Here is a 22,142-nt window from a genome sequence, read left to right on the forward strand (position 1 = left end):
CTTCGGCAACTAGGAAAAGTTAGCAGGATAATAGAAGAATGGGGTTAGCAATGACGTTAGCAATGAGGTTAACAATATACTTGTGGGGGGAAAAAAAAAGAAACACTATCTTCGGTAAAGTCGGCCAAATGCATGGGATGGAGAAGAGACAGGCACATGGCAAGTGCTTTTTCAAATCTATATTTTGTGGTTCTGCTAGGTGCCTACTGTCTCTATATTATAATTTTGTTTAATGTTTTTGGATGAGGTAGTCCCTTCTTCCCCTAAGGTTGCCAGGAGCTTGCTTTGATCCAGGGCCATTTGGTTGATGGGTGGTGGTGACTGAGATAGATGGGTGTCAGGTGTCATAATGGATGGACATCGGATGTCTCTGATGAAAGAACAACCTCAAGGTGACTTTGAGAGCAGTGAATGACCAACGCCCAAATTATGAGTCTAGGGTTTTCAATTCAGGAAGTACTTAAAATGCAGCATTGTTCTTTTTGGCAATGAATTAAATGAGGAACCTCCAGTGAGAAAAATATGTAACTAATTGTTCTTTGAAATCTCCCAGTATTCTTTAGCTCCAATGAAGAAGAACATTAGAATTGGAATAGTTTTCAGGAACCAGGCCATTCTCATCTTTAAGAAAAACATTTAATTTCTATTCTCTCAGCTTCTCTAGACTACTGCACTTAGAAATACATTGGCTACCTTCTTTTCTTTCTTACAATATACTTTTAAAGTCATTGTCACTTAATTTTTTGGACACTATCCTCTCTAATCTTAAAATAGAGCATAAATTGATATTACTTAACTCCTTCCTTCTTGAAACTTTGTCTCTCATTTAATTAACTCTTCTCACTCTCCTCCTATTTTTAAAAAATGCTCCATACCTCTCTTCCTCTCTATAACTTTATATTTGTCACATCTCTAAATTTAAATATCTTCTAATAATCTTTCGGCTCCATTTTTTTTTCTTACACCCTCCCATGGAATCTACACACAACTCAAGCAATTACACCATTGAATAACTCCCTATTGAATCGCTTTCCAATATCCAACAGTAACTCAACTAGCTAAATCCAGTGTTCTTGTTCCACAGTGATTCTCACTTCCAAACCCTCGATCTAATCCTACTGTCACCTCAGCAATTTGGGAAGCAAATTGAGATTTTAGATAGCAACCCAAATACTCTCCCATCCTCCCATTTTCTCTATGCATTCTTTTTGCTCAAGTAGACTTCTGCAAGCATATTCTGATATGTAATGTTCTTCCTCAAAAACATTAGATAGCCCTGAGAAGAACCTAGCCATGCTATGTTGGAATCCTGACCTATAGAACTGTGAGCTAATAAATGGCTGCTGGGTTAAGCTGCTAAATTTGTGGCCATTTGTTACACAAAAGTAAAAAACTAACACAGTCTTTATGACATGGCAGCTGACATCCTCCAGAGTGAACAGTCCAAGAGACAATGAGGAGGTAGCCACAATACTTTTTTATGGAAAAACAATGTATAGTCTATCTGTCACCAAGTCAGTATTATGGCTGGATCCATAATTAGTTCAATGACCGTTTCCACTGATGCCAATTAATGACTAATTCAAAGTCTGCCTAGAAGGTAAATTATAGTAGCTTTTAAAAAAAATAAATTTATTTATTTAAATTAGTTTCAAGTATACAGTACATTGGTTAGACATCTATAATGTTCATTAAATGATCCCCCCAACTGCCCCTCTCTCCCCTGGCCTTCTACTTAGCCATCACATTAATGCTAACTGCATTCCTTCTGCCATGCTCCCTGTGCCCAACTATCAACTACTAATTTGTACTTCTTTAATCCTTCACCCCATTCTCCCAGTTTCCCAACCCTGTCCCCTCTGTCCATCACCAAATTGCCCACTATATTTGTTTTTGATTAGTTTGTCCTTTTTGTTCCTTAGATATCACATATAAGTGAAATCATATGGTATCTATCTTTGTCTGACTTATTTAGTAGTTTTAAAAAATATTATAACATCTACAATTTTCTGTAAAACATTTTATTAATACCTTGAATATCAACATCAAAGGCATGCTTACCAAATTAATGAATGGCAAGAAGATAGTAGAGTAACCAGTATACCAGACAACAGAGTCAGAATCCTGAAGGTTCTCATAATATATAATTATAGGCCAAATCTAGCATAATTTTTAAATGAAATTTTTAAATGATAAATTTAGAAGTTCAGCACTTCTGGATTGGGAAAAGTGACTTGATATTTGCGCTTACAAAAAACAATTTTAGGCAGGTATTAGTTGACTCTAAGCACAATATACGTTAACTAGGTGATGTACCTATCAGAACTTTGAGTAGAACCTCAGGCTGTATTAGAAGCTGAAGTCATGCTATTCAGACTAAACCTAGAGAAACAAATTCAGTACTGATTGTTACACTGAAACAGGAACACAGGAGTTTACAGAGAACAGATTAATTAGAATCCCAGGAGTCTTAAAAAGCATGTCATAAGAGAAACAATTAAAGGACCCAGGAATATCTAATTTAGAAAAGAGAAAATAAAAGCAGAACATATTTACAGACTCAAATACTAGAAGAGTTGTTATTATAAAAACTCATTTGTGTGTGTGTGATTTCAGAAGGCAGAACTAAAAAAAAATGGATAGAAATTGTAAGGAGATAGATTTCCAATCAATATAAGAACTCTATAATTTTAGTCATCTAATGGCAGTCCAGGCTGTCTCAGAAGGTAGTGACTTTAGTGTCAGAGGAATTCCAAAAGCAGCTGCATGGCCACTTGTCAGATGCTGCAAGAAAGACCCATTTTGTAGGTAGAAAATTGGAATGAATTATTTCTAAATCACCTGTAAATTCTAAATGTCTTCAGTCCTAACCTGTGAGTCATTGATACCTCCTCAACCTTAACTTACACTGTTTGGCCTACTAAACTATGCCCTTCAGCCAAGCATAGCTACTCTGTGTGCCCCTTAACTACTTCTCATTTCTTGGCTGTGTAATTTTTCCCATCTTCTTCGCTTCACCTTGACTGACTTACCATCTTATGTCATTGGCAAAATCATGCTCACTCATAAAGATCAAATACAAAGCTATTGCATCCTAGATACTTGCTCTAATAATTAATCTAATTATCCTCTTCACTTTCATAGCACTATGTTCACCTCTCTAGCATAGCTTTTTCCACATTCTGTCTCATATTAGACATTTTTTATAGCTATCTTCATCCCTATAAAATTGAAAGCTACCTGAAGGTAAGGACCATATATGGCTCATTTCAGCATTCCCGTTCAGGTTTAAGTACAACTGCCTTGACAGTCCTAATGTCTTTATACATGCTTATTAAATTGGATTTGACATAGTTACCACATGAAATCAATAGTGATTTTAAAAAGAACTTAATACATTTCTGATTAAATGTAGTTCTGAAGTAAAATATTTGTGCCTCTCCTTCATTGACTCTTCTAGATTTTTTCTGCATGAATTTTTAATTGTGATAAAATACATGGCATTTACCATTTTAACCATTTTAAAGTGCACAGTGGCATTTAACACATCCACAATGTTGTACAACCACTGCCATTAGATTGTTCCAGAACTTTTTTTTATTATCCAGAAAGATAGCTTTATACCCATTAAATAGTCACTCCCCACTCCTCACCCCCAAGCCCCTGGCAACCGCTAATATGCTTTCTGTCTATATCCTCTTTATTCTTTTGAAGCTCTGACACAGAGTCAGGTACCCAGTGGTTATTGAGTAAATATCTGTTGAACTGAATTTGAATAAAAAGTGACTTCCAGAAAATACACATGATGTAAGACAAATAGGAGAGGTCGATTTTTTAAAGTATAAATTATTTTTAAAGATATTGTTTCTCAGTCTAACATTGTATAGAATACTGGTAGTGATTTCGTCAAGCAAGTACTTTGAAATATAAAGTTTTATGTAAATGCTGAAAAAAAAAAAGACTAATGAGCTATTAAAGCAAATTAAGAAATTAGCTATGCCAAAGTATTTTGGAAGAAGTTTTTTAAAGTCTAATTTTGCAATTAGAACTTTCTAATTTTTATCAAAATACATATGAATGATTAAAACGACAGACACCTTAGGGACTGGTCTTAAAGAGATCTTCAGTTTTCACATATTCTTTGCTGCAATAGCTTGCTTTTGTAATATTCAAAATACTATTGTTTTTTTATTTTGCCTTCTTAAAACCATTCGATAAAGGAGAATTTCTTTTTTTACCTGTTTGTATGAGTTTTGGGAGTTGGAAAATGCATAGGGTAGGTTCACATGCCAGTTGTCACTTTCAAGTGACAACTCCACTTAAAATTCTGGCACTGGTTTGTAATCTCAACTATTAGTGGTTGCAAAAGACTGAGTTGTCAAATGAAAATGTTCCTTTATCTTAATTTTCTCTTCCTCCATGGTAATAGCATCTTTATCTTTATAAATTTATATTTTTTACTCTTGTTGCTAGAGAATCTACTGCTCTATGCTTCAGTTTCTCACCTAATAAATTAGTCACGTCAATCTTAAAACTTAGAGGAACAGTACATTTTTTGTTCACTGCTAAGAGTTCTCTGACTGAGGAGGATTTTTCAAAATATAATGATGTGTAAGTAACAATTTAAGTTAATTAAGTTCAGTGACATTAAACTAACTGTAAAACTCCCGATTTGTACAAAATGACTTATTTCCAATAAGCCCTATTTAATATCATGAAATCATAAAGGATTATGATTTAGTTAGCTATTATTCTAAACAATCTTGAGGCCACAATTATTTTTACCAATTCTAACACATTCAAGATATTTATTTATTTATTTATTTATTTATTTATTTATTTATTTATTTCAGTTTAGTTAGTGAACATGGTAAAAGTCTTATTGCTACAGAGATTGTAAATGGGTACCTCCTTTCTGGGACTTATCTTGACAGAAGTCTTAAACATATATATATCTTTGACATTAGCAATATCACTTCTAGGCATTGATCATAGGGAAATAATTTTAAAAAGTGAGAAAAATGCACTAAGAATGTTCATCCAAGTGTTATTTGTAGTAATAAAAAAAAACTACCCTAAAAACAACCTAAACATCTAAAGATAGAAGACTAACAAATTATAGAGCATGTATTCTATTAAATACTAGACAGTCATTAACAATGAGTATGTAGCTCTATGTTATTGTCATAGAGAGAAGTTACAATATAACGTTTAGTGATAAAAGCAATTTATAGAGCAGTATACACAGTGTGAGTCCATTGTAATTAAATGTATATAAAATACCTACAGGCAGGCACCCACAAGTTTTGTAAAGATAAACAATGAAATTTTAATGAAGGTTATCTCCAGAGGGTACATTTATGTAAGGTTTGTTTTTTCTGTTAGTTTATATTTTTCTAATTTTGCTATAGTGATCATAGATTTCATATGTAATTCAAATGTAGGAATTTTAAATGATTTTTTCTAATTCTAAATTCTTATATTAATTACCTAAAGCCTACTGCATTGTTCTTAGATGATAATATACACTGCAAAAATAATGAATATAGCAGGTAGATGGATGGATGGATGCACAAATTGATGGATGGATAGAGAAGTAATCACAAATAATAGCATTACTGTGGCTCTGCTACACACACAAAAATACCTTATTTAAGAACATTTATAGTGGGGAGTTCTACTAAAAATATTTGAAAATGATATTACTTTATTAATTTTAAATGACAATTTTTTTTCAAATTCAACATGTTTTTATATAAACTTCATTTTATCTTATAAAAAGATGTATAGTGAGCCCAATTTATTTCAAACTAAATGAAGTGACTAAGTGATTTTGCTGCTGTGCCCTTTATAGCTTAGACTGAGAACTTATTAAGCTAGATAAATAGGTTTCCTATGGTTATGTTTATGCTATAATTTTTCTAAGTATGTATATTAGTCAGGTATTGCCATAATAATGCTGCATAACAAACTATCCTAAAACTTGGTTGCTACAAGAGCACATATTGAATGCTCATGAATCTACAGGTGACTATGGCTTGGCTGATCTAGGCTGCTTGGCTAGGGAGTTATGCCTCAGAAAGCAAGATGGCTGGATTTGGTTCTAGGCTTTGAACTGGATTCAAGTCTACTCGATTTGTGTTTGTTGCGGAGTTCAGGATAAAGTAGCAGCAGCTACCTGGGGTATGTTCATGGCAAATCACTAGAGCACATAAATCAAACAAAATTACACATGCATATTTCATTTATAGCCTTTTTTCTTTTCCATTAGCCAAAATAAGTCACATTGCCAAACAAAGTCCGTGGGTAGGGAAGTATATTCTGTTCCAAGGAGAAGGAAAAGTTATTGAATATTGGTTCAACATACTCCTAGTTATCGCTGTAAGTGAATAAGTGACTGGGAAGTATCCCATAAGCCATTACATGGAAAACCCTATAACAGGAGACTTTAATTTGGGGGTTGAGAGAAACCTTAAGTCGATCCTCAAATGAGCATTTTTATATTCTGTTCACATGAATTACTTGGTCTATATTTTGTTTCTTTCTTGTACCACTATGTCTATCCCACTAAGTGAACCATTTGCCCATATGTGAGGCCAGAACTATACTGTGCTAACAGCCATTCTTGTATACCAATATCACTTTCTGTAGGATGAAAAATATCTGTTCACTTTATTGGACAACTTCACAGCAAGTCTACACCCCAGGAACAACCAAAATCAGATGAATAGTTCTCCCAAAAAGAATCTGTTTATGATTAAAGAGCAGCTAGTCAGAAAGAAGTGTTTTTCCCCTGTGGCTTGGCAGGGCTCCTCCAATAGATAAAAGAAGAAACTCAAATTAAACATGGCCATATTTAATTCTCACTAGATGAAAATTAGGAGTTAAGAACGTCACTGGAAAAAATGCAATCATCCTTCTGTAAGAGCTCTTATCTCTTGGCACCATGGCACCTGCTGCGTAAAACCTTTAAATGCACCCTCACTTACTCTCTTCTATCCGGCAACCAGTTCTCCAACATTCCCATTTACTCCCTTTATCTCCAGTGCTGTGTAGGCTTTGTGCTGTCATCCATAAAGCAAGGAGAAAGAATGACATGTTTTCTTGAAACCTATTTGAATATGCCAAATAATACAGATAAAAGAAGGTGAACAGTAAAAATATGAGCGAGTGACATGGAGATCTATCTTGTCTCCATGAGACATGCATCATGGAAATGACTCTGAACTGGTTATGGTAAGCATAACAGAGCTGTAGAGGGTTACAGAAGACAATCTGCATAAATATGAATTCTTGTCCAGAAGAATTTGTGCTTTATGTGAGAATACTTTCTAACAGTATAATTAAAGCTTAAGGTAGAAAGGTAGAAAGGGGAAGTAAATGGAGTCCTGCCAATTTTGCTGAGACCAGTCCTTTTGGAGGTTCCTTCCTCTTTCTTTTTTTTCTATTAGTTAATACCACGGGGTGGTGACACTCAGAGTCATTATGAAGAAAATGAATAGTCAAGGTATTTAAGTGGAAGGTGGGGGTTTGCCTGCATCCAAATTAAGACCAGAATTTACTTAAATAAGTAAAATAAGTAAATTTTTTTATTCCGTTCCTTGGGACGGAAAATGAGTTTTTTCCTAGTCATTCTCTACTCACTCTTTTACTTAAATAAGTAAAATAAGTAAATTTTTTTGTTTTTGTTTTGTTTTGTTTTATTTTGTTTTTTAAGAAAAAGGACACTAGGCAAAATTCTACAAGTGAACTCAAAGAAATAGATCATTTGTTATGCATCACTCAAAAACTCTTATCCGAAGCAAACTGTACATTTTATGTGGTGTCTACTGTAAGTCAGGGACTTTGTGCATTTAGCAGTTGTGCTCTTAGGCTGGAGGACTGGTCAGATTTAAAACTTTTGAAGATTTAAACCTAGACTGGAGATAAGAGAGTTAACTGTTTAATATATGATGACAATAGAGAAATGCAAAAATAATGATTAATAAAGTGTTTGGTGATCAAGATGCAGTAAATACATCAATGATATTATCATGTTGAAATTAAATTATCAAAAATAATCAGATGTTAATTAGGTTTTTATTATTAAATAAAGTTTAAACATTAGTAAAAATTAGTAAAACCACCACCCTAATAAAACAATTTTTTATCCTTAGAACTACATCATTTTGCTCGTCCTCTCAGCAGTTTCCAACACAGCCAACCATACCTTTGTTCTGGAAATATTATTTTCTTTGCTCCAGACCTACTCACCATCTCTCCAACCTGGAAGTCACCTTTAATAGTTTCTGTTCTTAATGTTCCTTGGGACGGAAAATGAGTTTTTTCCTAGTCATTCTCTACTCACTCTATACAATAGCATCAGATACCATCTAAATGCTAATGGCTCCCAAATATCTAATTTCTAACCAGATCTGTTTTCTGAGTTCCAAACTTGTATACTATTTGACTGTTCCACTTGGTATTCTGACAAGATCTCAACCTCATGTCCAAAAAGGATTTTTAAGTTTTCCTTCCCAAATTTCCAACTATATCAAATACGTGAATGACATCACCATCCATCCAGTGGTTCAAAGAAGCAATATAGAGATTGCAGTTAATGTTTCCATCCCGACTCACAAACATTTGAAAATTTTATTTTTCTTACCTCCAGAATGTAGCTCAATCTGTCCTCTTTTCCTTTTAAATCTCATCTAAACTACTTAGTTTTTCTGTCACTTGGACTACTACAATGATCTCCAGACTTATTTTCCTTCTAGTCTTGATTTATTTCAACCCATTTTCTAGGAAGCACAACATGGTCTTAAAACGCAAATAGGTCCTGGTCACTCCTCAGCCCAAGAGGCTTCAATGGCTTCCCATAGGATTAAAAAGACAAATACTGAAGGCGTTGCATGATCTGGTTCCTCAGGGCACACCATCTTCCTTTCACTCATTGTGTGCCAATCACTCTGGTCCTTCTTCCATTTCTGTAATAACATCACACTCTTTCCCACCTCTGGGTTTATCTTCCTCTTTCCTGCTGTTTTCATCTGGAACACTGTCCCTCAGTTTTTCTTTGTATAACACGGGTTCTCCCTTCGCTTCCTCAGACAGCTTTCCTTGACAAATACTCTCTTCTCAAAACCAGCTTAGGTTCCCCTAATGTATATTAATGCCTTCACTTCATAGCATGAGTCATAGTTTGTAACTATGTATCTACTTGTTTAATATCTTTCTCCCATATCAGACTGTGAGGTTCTTATGTCAGAAATCATACAATGGTCTCCAGATTTATTTTCATTTTCATTGTCATTTTCATGGCTGTATCCTCAGTGTCTAACACAGTGCTGGGCCCAGAATAAATTGTTAATAATGGGTGTATTCTTTTTCTGGAGTTTTCTCCTGTTGTTTCATTTGTGACATTTTGTTTGTTTTTTGTTTTCTCGTTTTAGTTGCCTCTCTATGTTCATTTCTATGTATTAGGTAGATTTGTTATGTCTCCCAGTCTTGGCCAGGTAACCTTACGTAGTACATGCTCTATGTGACCCAGTGGCACAATCTCCCTTGTCACCTGAGCCGAGTTCTCCAGGGATGTTGCTTGTGTGCATTGCGTGCACCCTCCTGTTGTAGTTAAGCCTTGAGAATATTATGGTAAGGGACAGGCCCAGGCCCAGTGTATTGGGACTCTGTAAGGATGGACATATGTTGGGTGAGGGGACTGAGAAACAAAATGAATGCGGTCAGGCTCAGCCCAGCAAGTCATGCAGTTTCCAGGTAGCCTTAGCTATTGCGTCCCAGGTGGCCTGAGCTACAGCGTCCTTACACAATCTGTAGATTGTGATTGATTATATTACCTGGCCTTAAGCCACTATTACGCACCTTGTTACAAGAACACCCCGCCTATACAGGCTAGGGGAGCTGGAGCTGTGTCTGTGTCTTGCTGTGTCCTGCTTTGCTTGAATAAAGCTATGTTGCATCTGTCCATGGCTCCTCGTGTATTCTTCCAGCTGCCAGAACCGCATACCCCAAGCTTCCGTACCCCAAACCTGCAGAACGACATAATATGGTTTTTGGATTCCTATTTCAAAGGCTCTCAAGTCTAAACCCAGAGCTGAACTCAATTTTTCAGAGATATTTACTTCACTAATAGAGCCCTCTCTCTTTCTTCCTTCCTTCCTTTCAAAAAACAAATAAGCTTCTTTCCAGGGCCCCTACGCTAGACTCTATAAAGGATATAAAGAAGGTTCCAGCAACTCTCAAGCCTATAGAAGGATGAATTAGACCTGTGCATACATACTTGTGCAGTGTAAACAGACCACAGTAAGAGCCCAAGGAAAGATACAGATAAATGAATGGGCGATGCCTCTGGTTGACACATCAGTAAAGATTTCCACAGAGGAGGCATTTCAGACAGCTCAAAGAAAAACACAGTGGGATTTAGATATGCAGAGATTAGAGTAAGAAAGGACATCAAGGACAAAGGAAATAGATTTAAAATTTAAAGTGCTTTTTGTGTTCTCCCGATCTTTCTTGGCTGAGTGTCCTAGGGCAGTGCTTCTTAAACTTTAAGGTATAAATTAATTACCTGGAAGTCTTGTAAAAATGCAGATTCTGATTCTCAAGATCTGGGGTAAGCGGGAATCTGCATTTCTAACAAGCCCCCAAGTCCCGCTGAAACTGCTAGGCTCAGAAGGGGACTGCCAGCAGCAAAGTCTTTGGCTATATAGACCCAAGAGAAGCAGCAGCAGTGGGAAAGTATAGGGCTACCCATCGGTGGGCAGGTCTGCCTGGCCTGAAGAGCTTCTGGGGATAGAGCAACAGGCGCTTCTTTCACTATTAGTCTTTTGGGAGGGTTCAGAAGACCTCTCCATCTAGATTGTGAACGGATTGCATCATTCTATCCTCTAAACTAGCAGGATGGAAACTCTGGGAGAGATAGCAGCTCTGTGTGGTCACAGACTTGCTTGTGCCCTGGCAGAATAAAGGATTCTTTGTTAGCTCAAAGCCTGGCAGATTTTCTGGATCTTGGTGGAGACAGTCATTTTAAACCAAAAATAGGTCTTTCAAAAATATTGCTGAAATAAAAGAAGTAGTAATTAGGATGGTTCAGTCCACTAAACTCCGAACTTTATACAACTGACCAAGTCTGAGTTAAGGAAAAGGCCCTGAGGCAGCAGAGGGTGATCAAAACAGTCTCAGTATCTTTTTATTTTTCTGCTGGATACTATTCTTCAAGACTTTTAATTCGAATAAGTGAAAGGTAGGAGAAGAAGAGCCATACCTGGCTATTTGTGATCGAAATTTAGAATTAGTCACTGTTTACGTTTATGTATCTGTATAATGTCTTAGTAAGTCTTAATTGAGTTCAAACTTAATAAACACATATGAGGAAGTCTCTAAACTATTAATCTACCCCTTTAGGCCTTTTCTTTGGAAATGTAGTAATGAGTGGGAACACTAGGACATCTGGACGGGAGAAAGTGGAAAAATTTTTTTAAAGTACTTTCTGTGTATGTAAAATTGTTTTTGTGATAACAGGAATGCTATATTGCATCTATATTGCAGGGATAAAATATGACTGCTTTTAGCAGAAGCAGTGCTTCTGAGAAACACTAAGAAGCTTGACTGAAAATGCAAAACACACTCTTGGTTTTCCTCTCTCATGTTTTTTTTTTTTTTTTCTTTCTTTCTTTCTTTTTTTTTTTTTTTTTTTTTTTCTTTTTTTGATGTTACCCAGATCGGTGTTCATGGAATAAAAGGAGCAATATTTATTCAGTACTTGCTGTGGGCCAGGTACCATGCTAAGTATATTATATGTGTGTTCATTCTAATTTAAACTATATTACTAGTAATATGTATATTTTAGGGACAAGAAATCTGGTATTTGGAGAAGTTGTAGACTTTGCCCAAGGTTATATAGAAAGGAGTTGAAACAGAAGTTCAAAACTAAATCTGTTTAAAATAAAAATTCATGCCCTTTCTACCATGGCAGGCTGCTTCTTAATACCAGATTATTTTAAGTTTCTTGTTGAGGACAATTTGCTTCTTTATTGTGGTTGCTCTTATACGATATGGAGTTATACAGAAAGTCTGTGGGATTAGTAACTGGTTAAACTTAAAGACCTTTAAGTTTCCTCCCAAACTTTCACACATCCTCCCACCTCAGTGCCCTTGCACACGCTGTTTTCACTGCCAGAATTCTCTTTCTTTGCTTCTTTTTGCCTACTTTATTACTTCAGATTTAATGCAGACCTCAGCTTGATCATTATTTCTTCAAGAAAGTCTTTTCTTTGCCCACTATTTCTATTATATGCTTTTAATAACATGTACCTTTGGATTGTAAAACCTATCACAAATGCAATTCTATACTATATATGTGTTCTGAATATCAGATTCTATATCTCTTTAGAGATATGATAATGAAATATTTGTCTCCTGTCCTTAATAACTCACATGAATGGTAACAACTTATAATTGTCATTGGTTTATGGGCTCTTGCTTCTGCACTAGGTGTTGGGTGACAGAAATTGAAGACCGTTAAGACTTATTCTCAGCACTCAAGGAACTAACAATCTGATTGGAAAGACATGGTTAAGACATACTAAACAATTATAAAGCAGCCAAGTCCATGAGGTAACCAAGTCCTTTAGCAAAACTAAAAATCTTCTTTGGTTTCATTTTTTCCAAGAAATGGTTTCTCGTTTTAGTCTATGTCTTATCTATACGTTGATATATGAAAGCTGAAACAGCTTAGGATATAAAGTAATATAATTTGAGAAGCAGAAAGAAGCTTTGATAAAATGAAAGACCAATAAAGATGAAGAGGAAGAAACAAGAATTATGGTTTGCCATGTCTCGCAGAGATATTCCATATTATAGTGAATGGTAGTGGGTCATCATTCACCAAATTTCATGTCAATAGTTAACATTTACCCTGGCTCTTAAAAGTGTTAAGAGAGAAAGAAACTATACATTTAGTCAATTTAGGGACAGAATGTTATACCATAGCAACTCAGTCAAAAAAGAAGGTGGACTCCAGTTATAAATCAGCTAGAATCCTTAGTGAGTAAAACCACAGACCAAGACTAATTGTGTGGGAAACAGTAGGGTTCCAAGCATGAGCTCCATAAGCTCATCGAATCCTGCAGATCTCCCTGACCCCACCATAACCATGCCACTAGTAGCTGCAGGTTTCATTCTCAATTTGCAAATGATACATACATGCAACAGCTACAGACCTAGCCCTAGCCTAGGGGAGCCATAGTGAAAAACAAAACGAAACCCAAAACTTTAAAAGAATCCAGAGTTTTGAAGCGGAAGATGGGAAGAAATTATAAAATGATAGGGAACTGAACTAAAAGTTCTTCTTCCTCAATATATTGTTTCTGCCCTTCACTACCAGAATTCTTTCTTTTGTCACTTTTCATACTCTGAAATTTTGTTATGGAAGTGTTCCTTCAAGACCACAGAATACTCTTAAAATTGCATTATCTTTGGAAAGGTTGATAGTCTCCCACTCATGAGTATGAATTAGTTTAATCAAGTTATTTTACTCAGTTCTAACTTGCAGTATAATAAAGGATTGCTGATTTTTAAGAATAGAGAGCAACAGCCACACTGGGAGAGATAGAGTCACTAAGGCCAGAATGAGGACAGTAGGTATATGAAAAGGGTTTTAAAAGAATACTGGGGAAGGTGCAAAAGGAGCAAAAAAGAGCTAATAATTATTTATTTATAATGATTATTCACCTGTTTTAAGACCAACTAAGACTGGTGCTATACTCACCAAGAGAGAAAGAGAAATTTCCTCCTCTTTCTTGTCCGTTCTGTACAGAATGGGCCCAACTCCCAGGACCAGATATCAATCTGGTACAATTACAAACCAAAAACATTAGGTTTCTCTGAGTCGGCTCTTGTGGAAAAATAAATGGTATACCAAACAATTTAAAGGAAAGGCTTTTCTAGCTCTAGAAACAATGCCTAATTTTTAGTTAATCGAACCATATGAAATTGCCAATTTTCAAGTGACAGTGACCAAGAAAAATGGTAATTTCCTATGGATTGACCTAAAAGCTGATAAATTGAGACTTCCTGAATTTTTTATCTGAAATCACATCATCAAAATGAAGAATTTGAAAAGCCATTAGCTATACTATATAGAAGGTTTTTTTGTTGTTTTTTTTTTAGGATTTTTAAAATAAAACACAAATCTACTAGTCACCAAGGCATACTGTGACTGATGATGCTATACCTTAAGTGATGCTGTTAGAATAGCTGGATTGTTATGCACAATTCCCTAGATCAAGCCCTCTTCGTCCATGTCGATTCATTCCGTTTGTTATTTAGGCAGCACTTCCTTCTACAGCCCTAAGCAACCTAGGACATCTACATCTGTGGGTGTTTTAGGTTGAGGTTGGCAGTGGGCAGTATGGGTTTCCTGAGAACTCTAAGTGAACTCAGTTTTTTCCTACATCACTTAATGCTCAGAAAGAGGGATTTGCCATGTGATCTACTGTCCTTACAACCATAACTTTCCTTGTGCCACAAGAGAAAACTGTTTTAATGTGTTCTTATTCTATTCTAGAATATAATAGTAATTCGAAAGTCTGTAACTTGGCACTCAGAGGAACTCTAAGGTATTTTTTAGTTCTATGGTTAGAATTTAAGGGGAAAAAAAAACCAATTATGCTTGCTTTTATGTGCATAGGGTTTTCTGTTAATTATATGCAAGAAACTGCCAACAATAGTAGTGCATGGGGAGGGAAACTGAAATTTTTCCTGCACTGAGTTTCTTTTCAATATCATGTATTATTTACTGCTATTAATAAAAATAATTTAAAAACAAATATAATTTAAAATTTAAGTAGATAAAACATTTTACTTCTTAAAACAGAGCCCCCCTCCTTTATAAATGTTTGCATCCTGTTCTTGCTCTTTACCTTATCATTGTTGTGATTTTTAAAAATAATAATTCTTAAAACCCGTGGGAGGTGGAACAGAGAAACAAAAGGTTTTAATGATGAAAATTGCTATTTATTCTGCAAATATTTGTAGCTACCTGTTCTGTGACAGGTCATGGACTAGGTACTTCCTCTTTTCCATAACTTCTGGAAGGCTTCTTGTGTAAACACCCAAACATTTTTTTTTTTTTTTTGAGAGTTTTGCATGCTTAAAAATGCTTCCCATGGATAAGTGGTGATCTGTTTTCCATGATTTAGCAATGAGTTCAACTGTAGGGAGAACCACCCAGGATATTGAGGTGAGTCTCTGGTGTCTGAATGAGGCAGAAACTACACTGATGACCTGTGTGTGAGAATGAGGGTAGTGGTACTGGGTTTAAGGAAGGTGGGGGGTTGGGTGGGGAGGGAGTCATCTTGAGCTTTATCTGCAATATTGAGAAAATGAAAGATAAAGAGGAAGATAAAAAGAGACAGGTGGTAGAAGAAAGGGTGGCTGGCAATAGAAACTAGGGACATTTTAACTCACAAAATTGTCGTATTACCCAAAAGCTGATTTCAAAGATTTGTAAACAGAATCCTGAACACACTAAAAGATGATGAACCACCATAAAAGATAATCTAACACCCTTCACAGCACAGGCTAGAGAGAGGTGTGCCACAAAATGTAAAGGAACGTCAAAGAACTCAGTAATGAAGATAAATATTTTAATGAAATATTTTAAAAATTAATGTAAAAATGCATGATGAAAAATAGCAACATTCAAGATAAAGGTGGGATTAGTATTACTGGTTTTTCCTTTTTCTTCAGATGGCCAAAAGGCCTTGGGCAGGGCACTATTACAGATCCTGCAGAAACTTCCTACTCAGGTACTTTTATTAACGATGTTTTCCAAAAATTAGTTCTCATGACCCCTTCCCACATCAGTAACTTTTCTTCAACACCCCAGCATTTATCTGTAGCTCTGTTCCGTCAGAAAACCCATTTTCCTTAGTAACTGTAGTACTTTGATGGCACTCTGAATCATAGTGAATCCTTTCCAGTGCCTTCCCAAACCACAGTGGGCACTCAGTATTTCTTTGCTAAAAGAACACAGAAATCACAGGCTTCAAATTGGCTGTCTTAGGGATTGAGCAGTGAAGGAACGCGGATACATTGTTTTGACCACAGTGTGTGTCTTTAAAAAAACAACAACAACAACAACAACAACAACAAAAACTGATTTTGTTATCAAGAATTAAAAACTCAGAATATTTTACATGAAAATAATCTACATCTCTCATTTCTTGGAAAATCAGAAAACCTAGCAAAAGTAGGCCCAAATTCTTCCATGATAGCGATGGGTATTAAGAGCAGAATGGATCTGCCCTGAGAGCTCTCTCTAATTGGGCGCCTCCTGCCTATTTTATTCATTTACGTTGCCTGACCCTTGAGCTATTTGAGTTTGCAACACCAGGCATGAAGGTAGTGTGCAACGGTTAGCACCCATCTGCTGGCTCCATTCGGTCTCTCTTAGAGAATAAAGTTTCCTCGTTGTCCTTTCGAAGATAGTCTTGCAGAGAGACTCACAGAAGCAGCTTACCTTTCTAGCCCACAAACTTTCCACAACCAGTGAAAGTTGTACTGCCTTCCGCACATTGTTTCTCCTTGGCTCTTTGCTCCAGGGTCCCCTCCCTGGCCCAGAGCCTTCCCTCCGAACCCCGATCCCGGTGCTCTGGAGCCTGGGGCGGGTCCCCGGCCCCCAGCCGCAGCTCTCTGTTCCCGGCCAGGGCGCTCAGGCTCGCCCACGGCAACACTGGGCATGCTCAGAGGCGTCCGCGGGGGCAGGTTTACTTCGCAGGCGCTTGCACTCGGCGGCGGGCGGGCGCGCGGCTGCAGCTGGAGCTCCGGCTCCGGGAGTTGGAGTTGCCGAGAGTTTTCCCCCGCTACCCGCCCTCTTTGCGCGCGGCAGCCGGAGCCGGCGCGGAAGCCGGGAGCGTTGGCCAGCCAGTAACCGGGCCGGCCAAGTCTTGTCCGGAGTCTGGAGCCCCGCGCGGGGCAGCCCCCGGGGAGGAGTCTCGCCAGCTGGGACGCGTGCAGCGCATTGGCACTGCCAGGGCACGAGTCGGGCTGCACGGTAGGGCCCGGGCGTGGAGGAGCGGGCGGGCGGGCGAGGCAGAAGCCAGGCCAGGGGGCATGCGGCTGCAGCAGCCGCAGCGATTGGGGCTCCTGGCGCTCGGTCTGATGTGGGAGGCTGGGGCAAGGACCCCGCTGCGGGGCCGGAGGAGGGGGCAGATGACCAGAGAGATGCTTTCAAGTTGGCGGAAGAGGGGGCTAAACGCCCAGGCACAGCTGCCTAGTGCGCGCCAAGAGGGATTCGGGTCCCTGGTTCCCCCCAGACCCGGGACCCGGCGTGCGGGCAGGGTTGAGCAGCCGGCGGAGCGGAGCAGTTTCCTCCGAGAAAGTTGAGGATGGAAACCTTATTTTCTTTCTGTTCCCGCGGTACTATGGTCCGGAGGGTGCCGCCCGAGGTCCCCAGTGTGGAGGAGCTTAGTGGGTCGCTGCGCCCCTGGGCTGAGCTCCTCCATCCTCGGCTGAAATCAACGAATCACTCAAATCTTCCCAGCGTCTTCTAGGAAAATCTTCCCAGCCAAAACTGAGGTAGGCTCTCCTGGCCGGCATGGTTCCCTGCTTCCAGGGCGCTTAGCTGGGCGATGCCCCCTCCTTAATCTCAGACGTGGCCAAGGGCGCTAGGATCCGAGTTAGTGCTTGTGGTGCGCGCCAGAATGGAGCCTCACACATGATGGGGCAGTGTGGCTAGAGTAGGTGGACAGCCGGATTTCTCTTCCAGCCTTTCCTCAGGTGTACAGCACCCCACCAACCCCACCCCGTTTATTTTCGCAGAGACAGGACCTGGAGGAAAGGCCAGGTGGAGAGTTTAGGTGGACATACTTCTTACGAGAGGGCGCCTGAGTTATATCTCTGCCTTGGGCTCTGGCTCCAGGACGTCATAACGAACCCTCTCCTTCAGGGACTGGGTGGGAAGGAATAGAGCCAGTGGGTCCACAAAAAGGTCCACCTCATCCCACTGGTCTGAAGATCGTGTTCCAGGCGATCCTAGGACCCTGAAACTGGCATTGTGTGGATTGCGAGGGTGTGGAGGATGCTGACGGCTTCTCTTGGCTCCACTTTTTTCACTTCTTGTTTTGAGTTTTGAGGTTTTGCCTGCACTCGAGTCAGAGCTGCGCTGTCATAACCCGGGGCGGGGAGGGGGTTGGCGGGCGGCGGGGCGGGGAGGAGTAGGGGAGGAGGGAGGCTGTGGAGGCGCTTCAGCCAGGCAGTGAGCCGCCGTTTGCCTCGTCTCTGAGGCTGCTAGTGGGAACTGGTCCAGAAATGATTATGCAGGCTAGAAATATGCCTCTCGTTTTTTCTTTTTTGGCCAAACACCTTAGCTGTTGGGTTTGTGTGTTAAGTTCTTAAAGGGGTACCCGCACACTGTTCAATGCCATGTTTTTGGGCCTCACCATTTGTGCTGCATGTTTTTCTGTGTGGATTTTCCTACAGGTAATCTACTTTGGGGCAGATTTTCGGATGTGGGAATCACCTCTTGTGGGTACATAGATTCTAGAGCCAGGCGGACCTGAAGTCAAGGTGTAGCTTTACAGGCTTTACAGGTGATGACTGTGCTGATAGACAAATTGTTAGCCACTCTAAACTTCAGTTTTCTCTTCTGTTGAGTGGGGATAATAATGAACTTATCTCTTGCATTGCAGGGTTGTTGCGAGACTTGGGTGAGATAATGGCAATGAGAAGCGCTAAGAAAAGTTTAAAGCACCATTCAAGTCTTATTGTGTCTGTGCCCTTTACCCATTTTTTTAAAATTATAGTTATAACAAGATACCCAAGTCTTCCCTATACCCACTCCTCACCAAGAATTTTGGCTGCTGGGTTTCTTTGGAGTAGCTATTTATCTTCTTTTTATTCTCTTCCTTTAAATCCATTTCTCTTTTGATGCTCCAGTCTTCATATTTATCTGAGGGAAGCAGTATGGAGTAGATTAGGAGACGGGGGTGGGGGGGGGGTTACCTTATCAATATTCAGAGTCCTGGGCCCCGATTTCTATTGACAAACAAGTCTGCAGACCCTGAGCTGGAGCTCTGGCTTGGCCTTAGGCTATGACCTTGAACTAAGGACTCAATGCCTCATTAGGGAAATCAGCCTGAGGTTGAGTCAATGCTGATCAGGGTCAAGGAGAGGTGAGGTAAGCTTAACTCAGTAAGGGTTTCATCAGTCTCCTGACACCCACTCCCCACCCTGCATTTTCCCTAATCCTAGGGCAGTGGTTCTCAAACAGGAGCATCAGAGTCATTTGGAGTACACCTATAGAATCACTGACTTATGAGGTGAGAGAAAGAGAAGTGAGATTTGTTCTGAAATGCCATTATTTTAACATTTCATGTGTAGAGACAGGGTGTTTTAGTAATTTGCTTAAAGCATTTTGTATTTCCAATACCTGTGCCACTTACCATTGTCCAGTTTTAATAATTCTGATTGCTTTATAAATGAATGAATTTAAAAACACAAAAGATAGGATTCCTCTTTCTTTTTATTCTGTAAGTACTTAGTCTTTGGTTTCTAGGTCATTCTTGGGTTGATTAGTGATCCTGATACTGATAAATCCAACAACTACCTCACTTTCTTTCTTTGGAGACCTCAGACATTTGTGGAGAGGCTGTGTAAAGTCTGGCAGCTTGAACCTTAAGGTTGGAAAACAGATTGAATTGCTTATGAGCAGGTTTAAAAAGAATTTGCAATGTGGTATCTTCTCTGAATGGACAACTTCTCTAGGCCTCAAGGGGAGGTGAAGTACAGCCAGTGACAGATGTCCCGTAGTAGTGAGATCTGGTGAAGGCTTTCCATTCCTTCTAGAGAATGTTGGTGTTGGCCGTGACTGAGCTCCTCTGTCACTCTCGGAGGGCGAGGAAGGCTGACTTTCAGGGGCAACTGTGCAGTATCAGTGCTTCTCTGTGTGATTTAGTTTATAATCAAGCAATGCTTGGACACAACCCAATCTTAAGCAATTTTGTCCCCTAAGCTATGGTCCTGGCTGAGAGATGGCCTAGACTGTGGCCTTGAATTTTAGCTGCTTTGTATCAGAGAGGCTTTGGGAGTCTGCTTAAGTCAGGAGGGTTCCTGAGATGACATCTTAAGGCAGGAATAAGGTTTACGTAGCACCCAAATGGAGTACGTGTACGAAGAGGTCAGCACTTTAACTAGTCTTGTGTTGCTGTGCCAAATGGAATCCCAGCGGACCATCCTGCTGCTTTATCTCAGCTTTCCATTTGTGCTTTGTTTTAGTTTAAAAATGATTAGCACTAGAGAAACCTATCAGTAAATCAGAAACCTATTCAAAAACTCAAGTGTAGCACTTAGTGTCTCAGTAGATAAAAGTGCAGGGTCCATGCCTATCTTCCTGACTGTAATCAACATTCAGTGAAGAGACGACCTTTGGGTTGTAATTCTCAAGATTCACTAGCTAATTTAAATGGTTTCTCCTACTTGACATGAGTAGAAATCATTTCTGTTTTAAAATTCTTTCCCATAACTAGATGTTGATATTTTGGGTGTTACCCCTACTTTTTGCTGCTAGGATTTTTTTTTTCTTCCAGCTTTTTCCTTATCACTGTTGTTCACTTTACTCAGCATATGAACACTTGATATCTTTGCTCCCTTGAATAAGTCTGTTGTGAGACAGTCATTATGATACTTTATTTCATCAGGGCTATTGTCACTGGGTCATAAAGAGTCATGGCCCATTCCTGGAACACTGTTCTTCTCAACCTTTCTAGGGGGTGCTTTTTAACTAAAACTCAGGTCGTACCACACTAACTCAATTCTAATATACATCTTCTTTCACACTCTGTCACTTTCCAATATCAGAAATCCAGATGGGTCTTAAAATTATAAACACACTTAATGTGTGGTTTCTTTTTTCTTTTCTGTAACCTGGCATGTTAATAGAGTGACTTCCAATTGATGGCATTTTAAAACAAAGCAAATTTGGTTCCGTAACCCAGTAGAAAATACGGTTTCTACTCAGTGCTGTCCTGCTGATGGAATTGAGTGGCTATTGAATTAGCTCATGTTCTCAGAGCATGTGGGAAGACTGATGCTGGGGTGGAGGCTAATAGGTGTGCTCCTGTGAAGGGCAAATCAGTTAGGAAGCACAGCCTACTGTTTTCCTCTCAGAGATTCTCAACATGTGCACCCTCATATCAAAGGCTCTGAGAAGTACTACAGTTAACAATAATCAGCAATAAAGAAACTTGGTTATAGTGGTTCAATTAAATGTTTCCCAGAACAAAGAACATTTCTGATGTTTTGTGTGTATCTTCTAGGACCCCGCTGCTGAATTAGCACATTCCAACAATTCTAATAAGTTGTTTAACACCATCTGTGGATGGGGAGGTACATCCCTAAAGGAAAGGGAAGTTGTTAAATATGGATATTAATCGATTAATGAATTCTCTAGGTGATTACTGTTTTTTATTTCAGAGAAGAGAGAAAACATTTTAAGCTGTGGTGGCTTAGAAAGTCTCCATGGAGGGGCTAGACGACAAAAATGCTGTCAATGATGAATGGCACTTTTGTGAGAGGAAAAGGGGACTTTTAGGTTGGTGGTGTAATGGAGCAAGAGTGTGAAGACTTGTACTTGTGTCTGCATATAAATAATCTTCAGAGCACACAAAAACAGGACTGTGCCTAGCACAGAGTGAGTCTGAGTGGATCTGTGTTGGTCTAAGAACCTATGGTTAAGTTTACTCTTGATTCTGTAAATTCACTGAAGTAGCAGACGAGTTCTAGTGACCACAAGAGAGCTAGTGGATCAGTAGGAAGGGAGGAAAAATACTCGGGTTGAAAACAAGGAGGGATGCATGGGACAGGGAGGGAGAAGGAACGTGTTCTTAGGCCTTTTGGAGGATAGTGGTACCAAGTACAGAGGAATTCATTAAAATGCAGGTCCATTGAAGAATATTGGCTATTTGGGGGAAGAGAGTTCTTGGAAGACCCCTAAGAAGAGGGATCTTAACTGGAGTTTCTAAGAATATCAAGGAGAAAGAACTTTTACAACTCAACAATAAAAAGGCAAATAACCCAATTTAAGAATGGGCTAAGGATTGACGGTAGACATTTCTTCAAAGAAGATATACAAATGGCCAATA

At 38.9% G+C, this 22,142-nt stretch overlaps 1 protein-coding gene across 1 annotated transcript in view; it reads right to left on the reverse strand.

The window, feature by feature from the left end:
* Nucleotides 1-17,601, reverse strand: part of LOC111729784 (translation initiation factor IF-2-like) — a 330,103-nt gene extending 312,502 nt beyond the window's left edge. The window contains exons 1-2 of the mRNA XM_023520855.1: nt 17,500-17,601; nt 16,523-17,229 (exon numbers count right to left, since the gene is read on the reverse strand). Coding sequence (XP_023376623.1) covers nt 16,523-17,229; nt 17,500-17,601 — 809 coding nt within the window. The remainder of the gene's footprint in view (nt 1-16,522; nt 17,230-17,499) is intronic.
* Nucleotides 17,602-22,142: the final 4,541 nt, after the last annotated feature.

The sequence above is a fragment of the Pteropus vampyrus genome, unplaced genomic scaffold (assembly GCF_000151845.1).
Source record: "Pteropus vampyrus isolate Shadow unplaced genomic scaffold, Pvam_2.0 Scaffold281, whole genome shotgun sequence".
Lineage (NCBI taxonomy): Eukaryota > Metazoa > Chordata > Mammalia > Chiroptera > Pteropodidae > Pteropus > Pteropus vampyrus.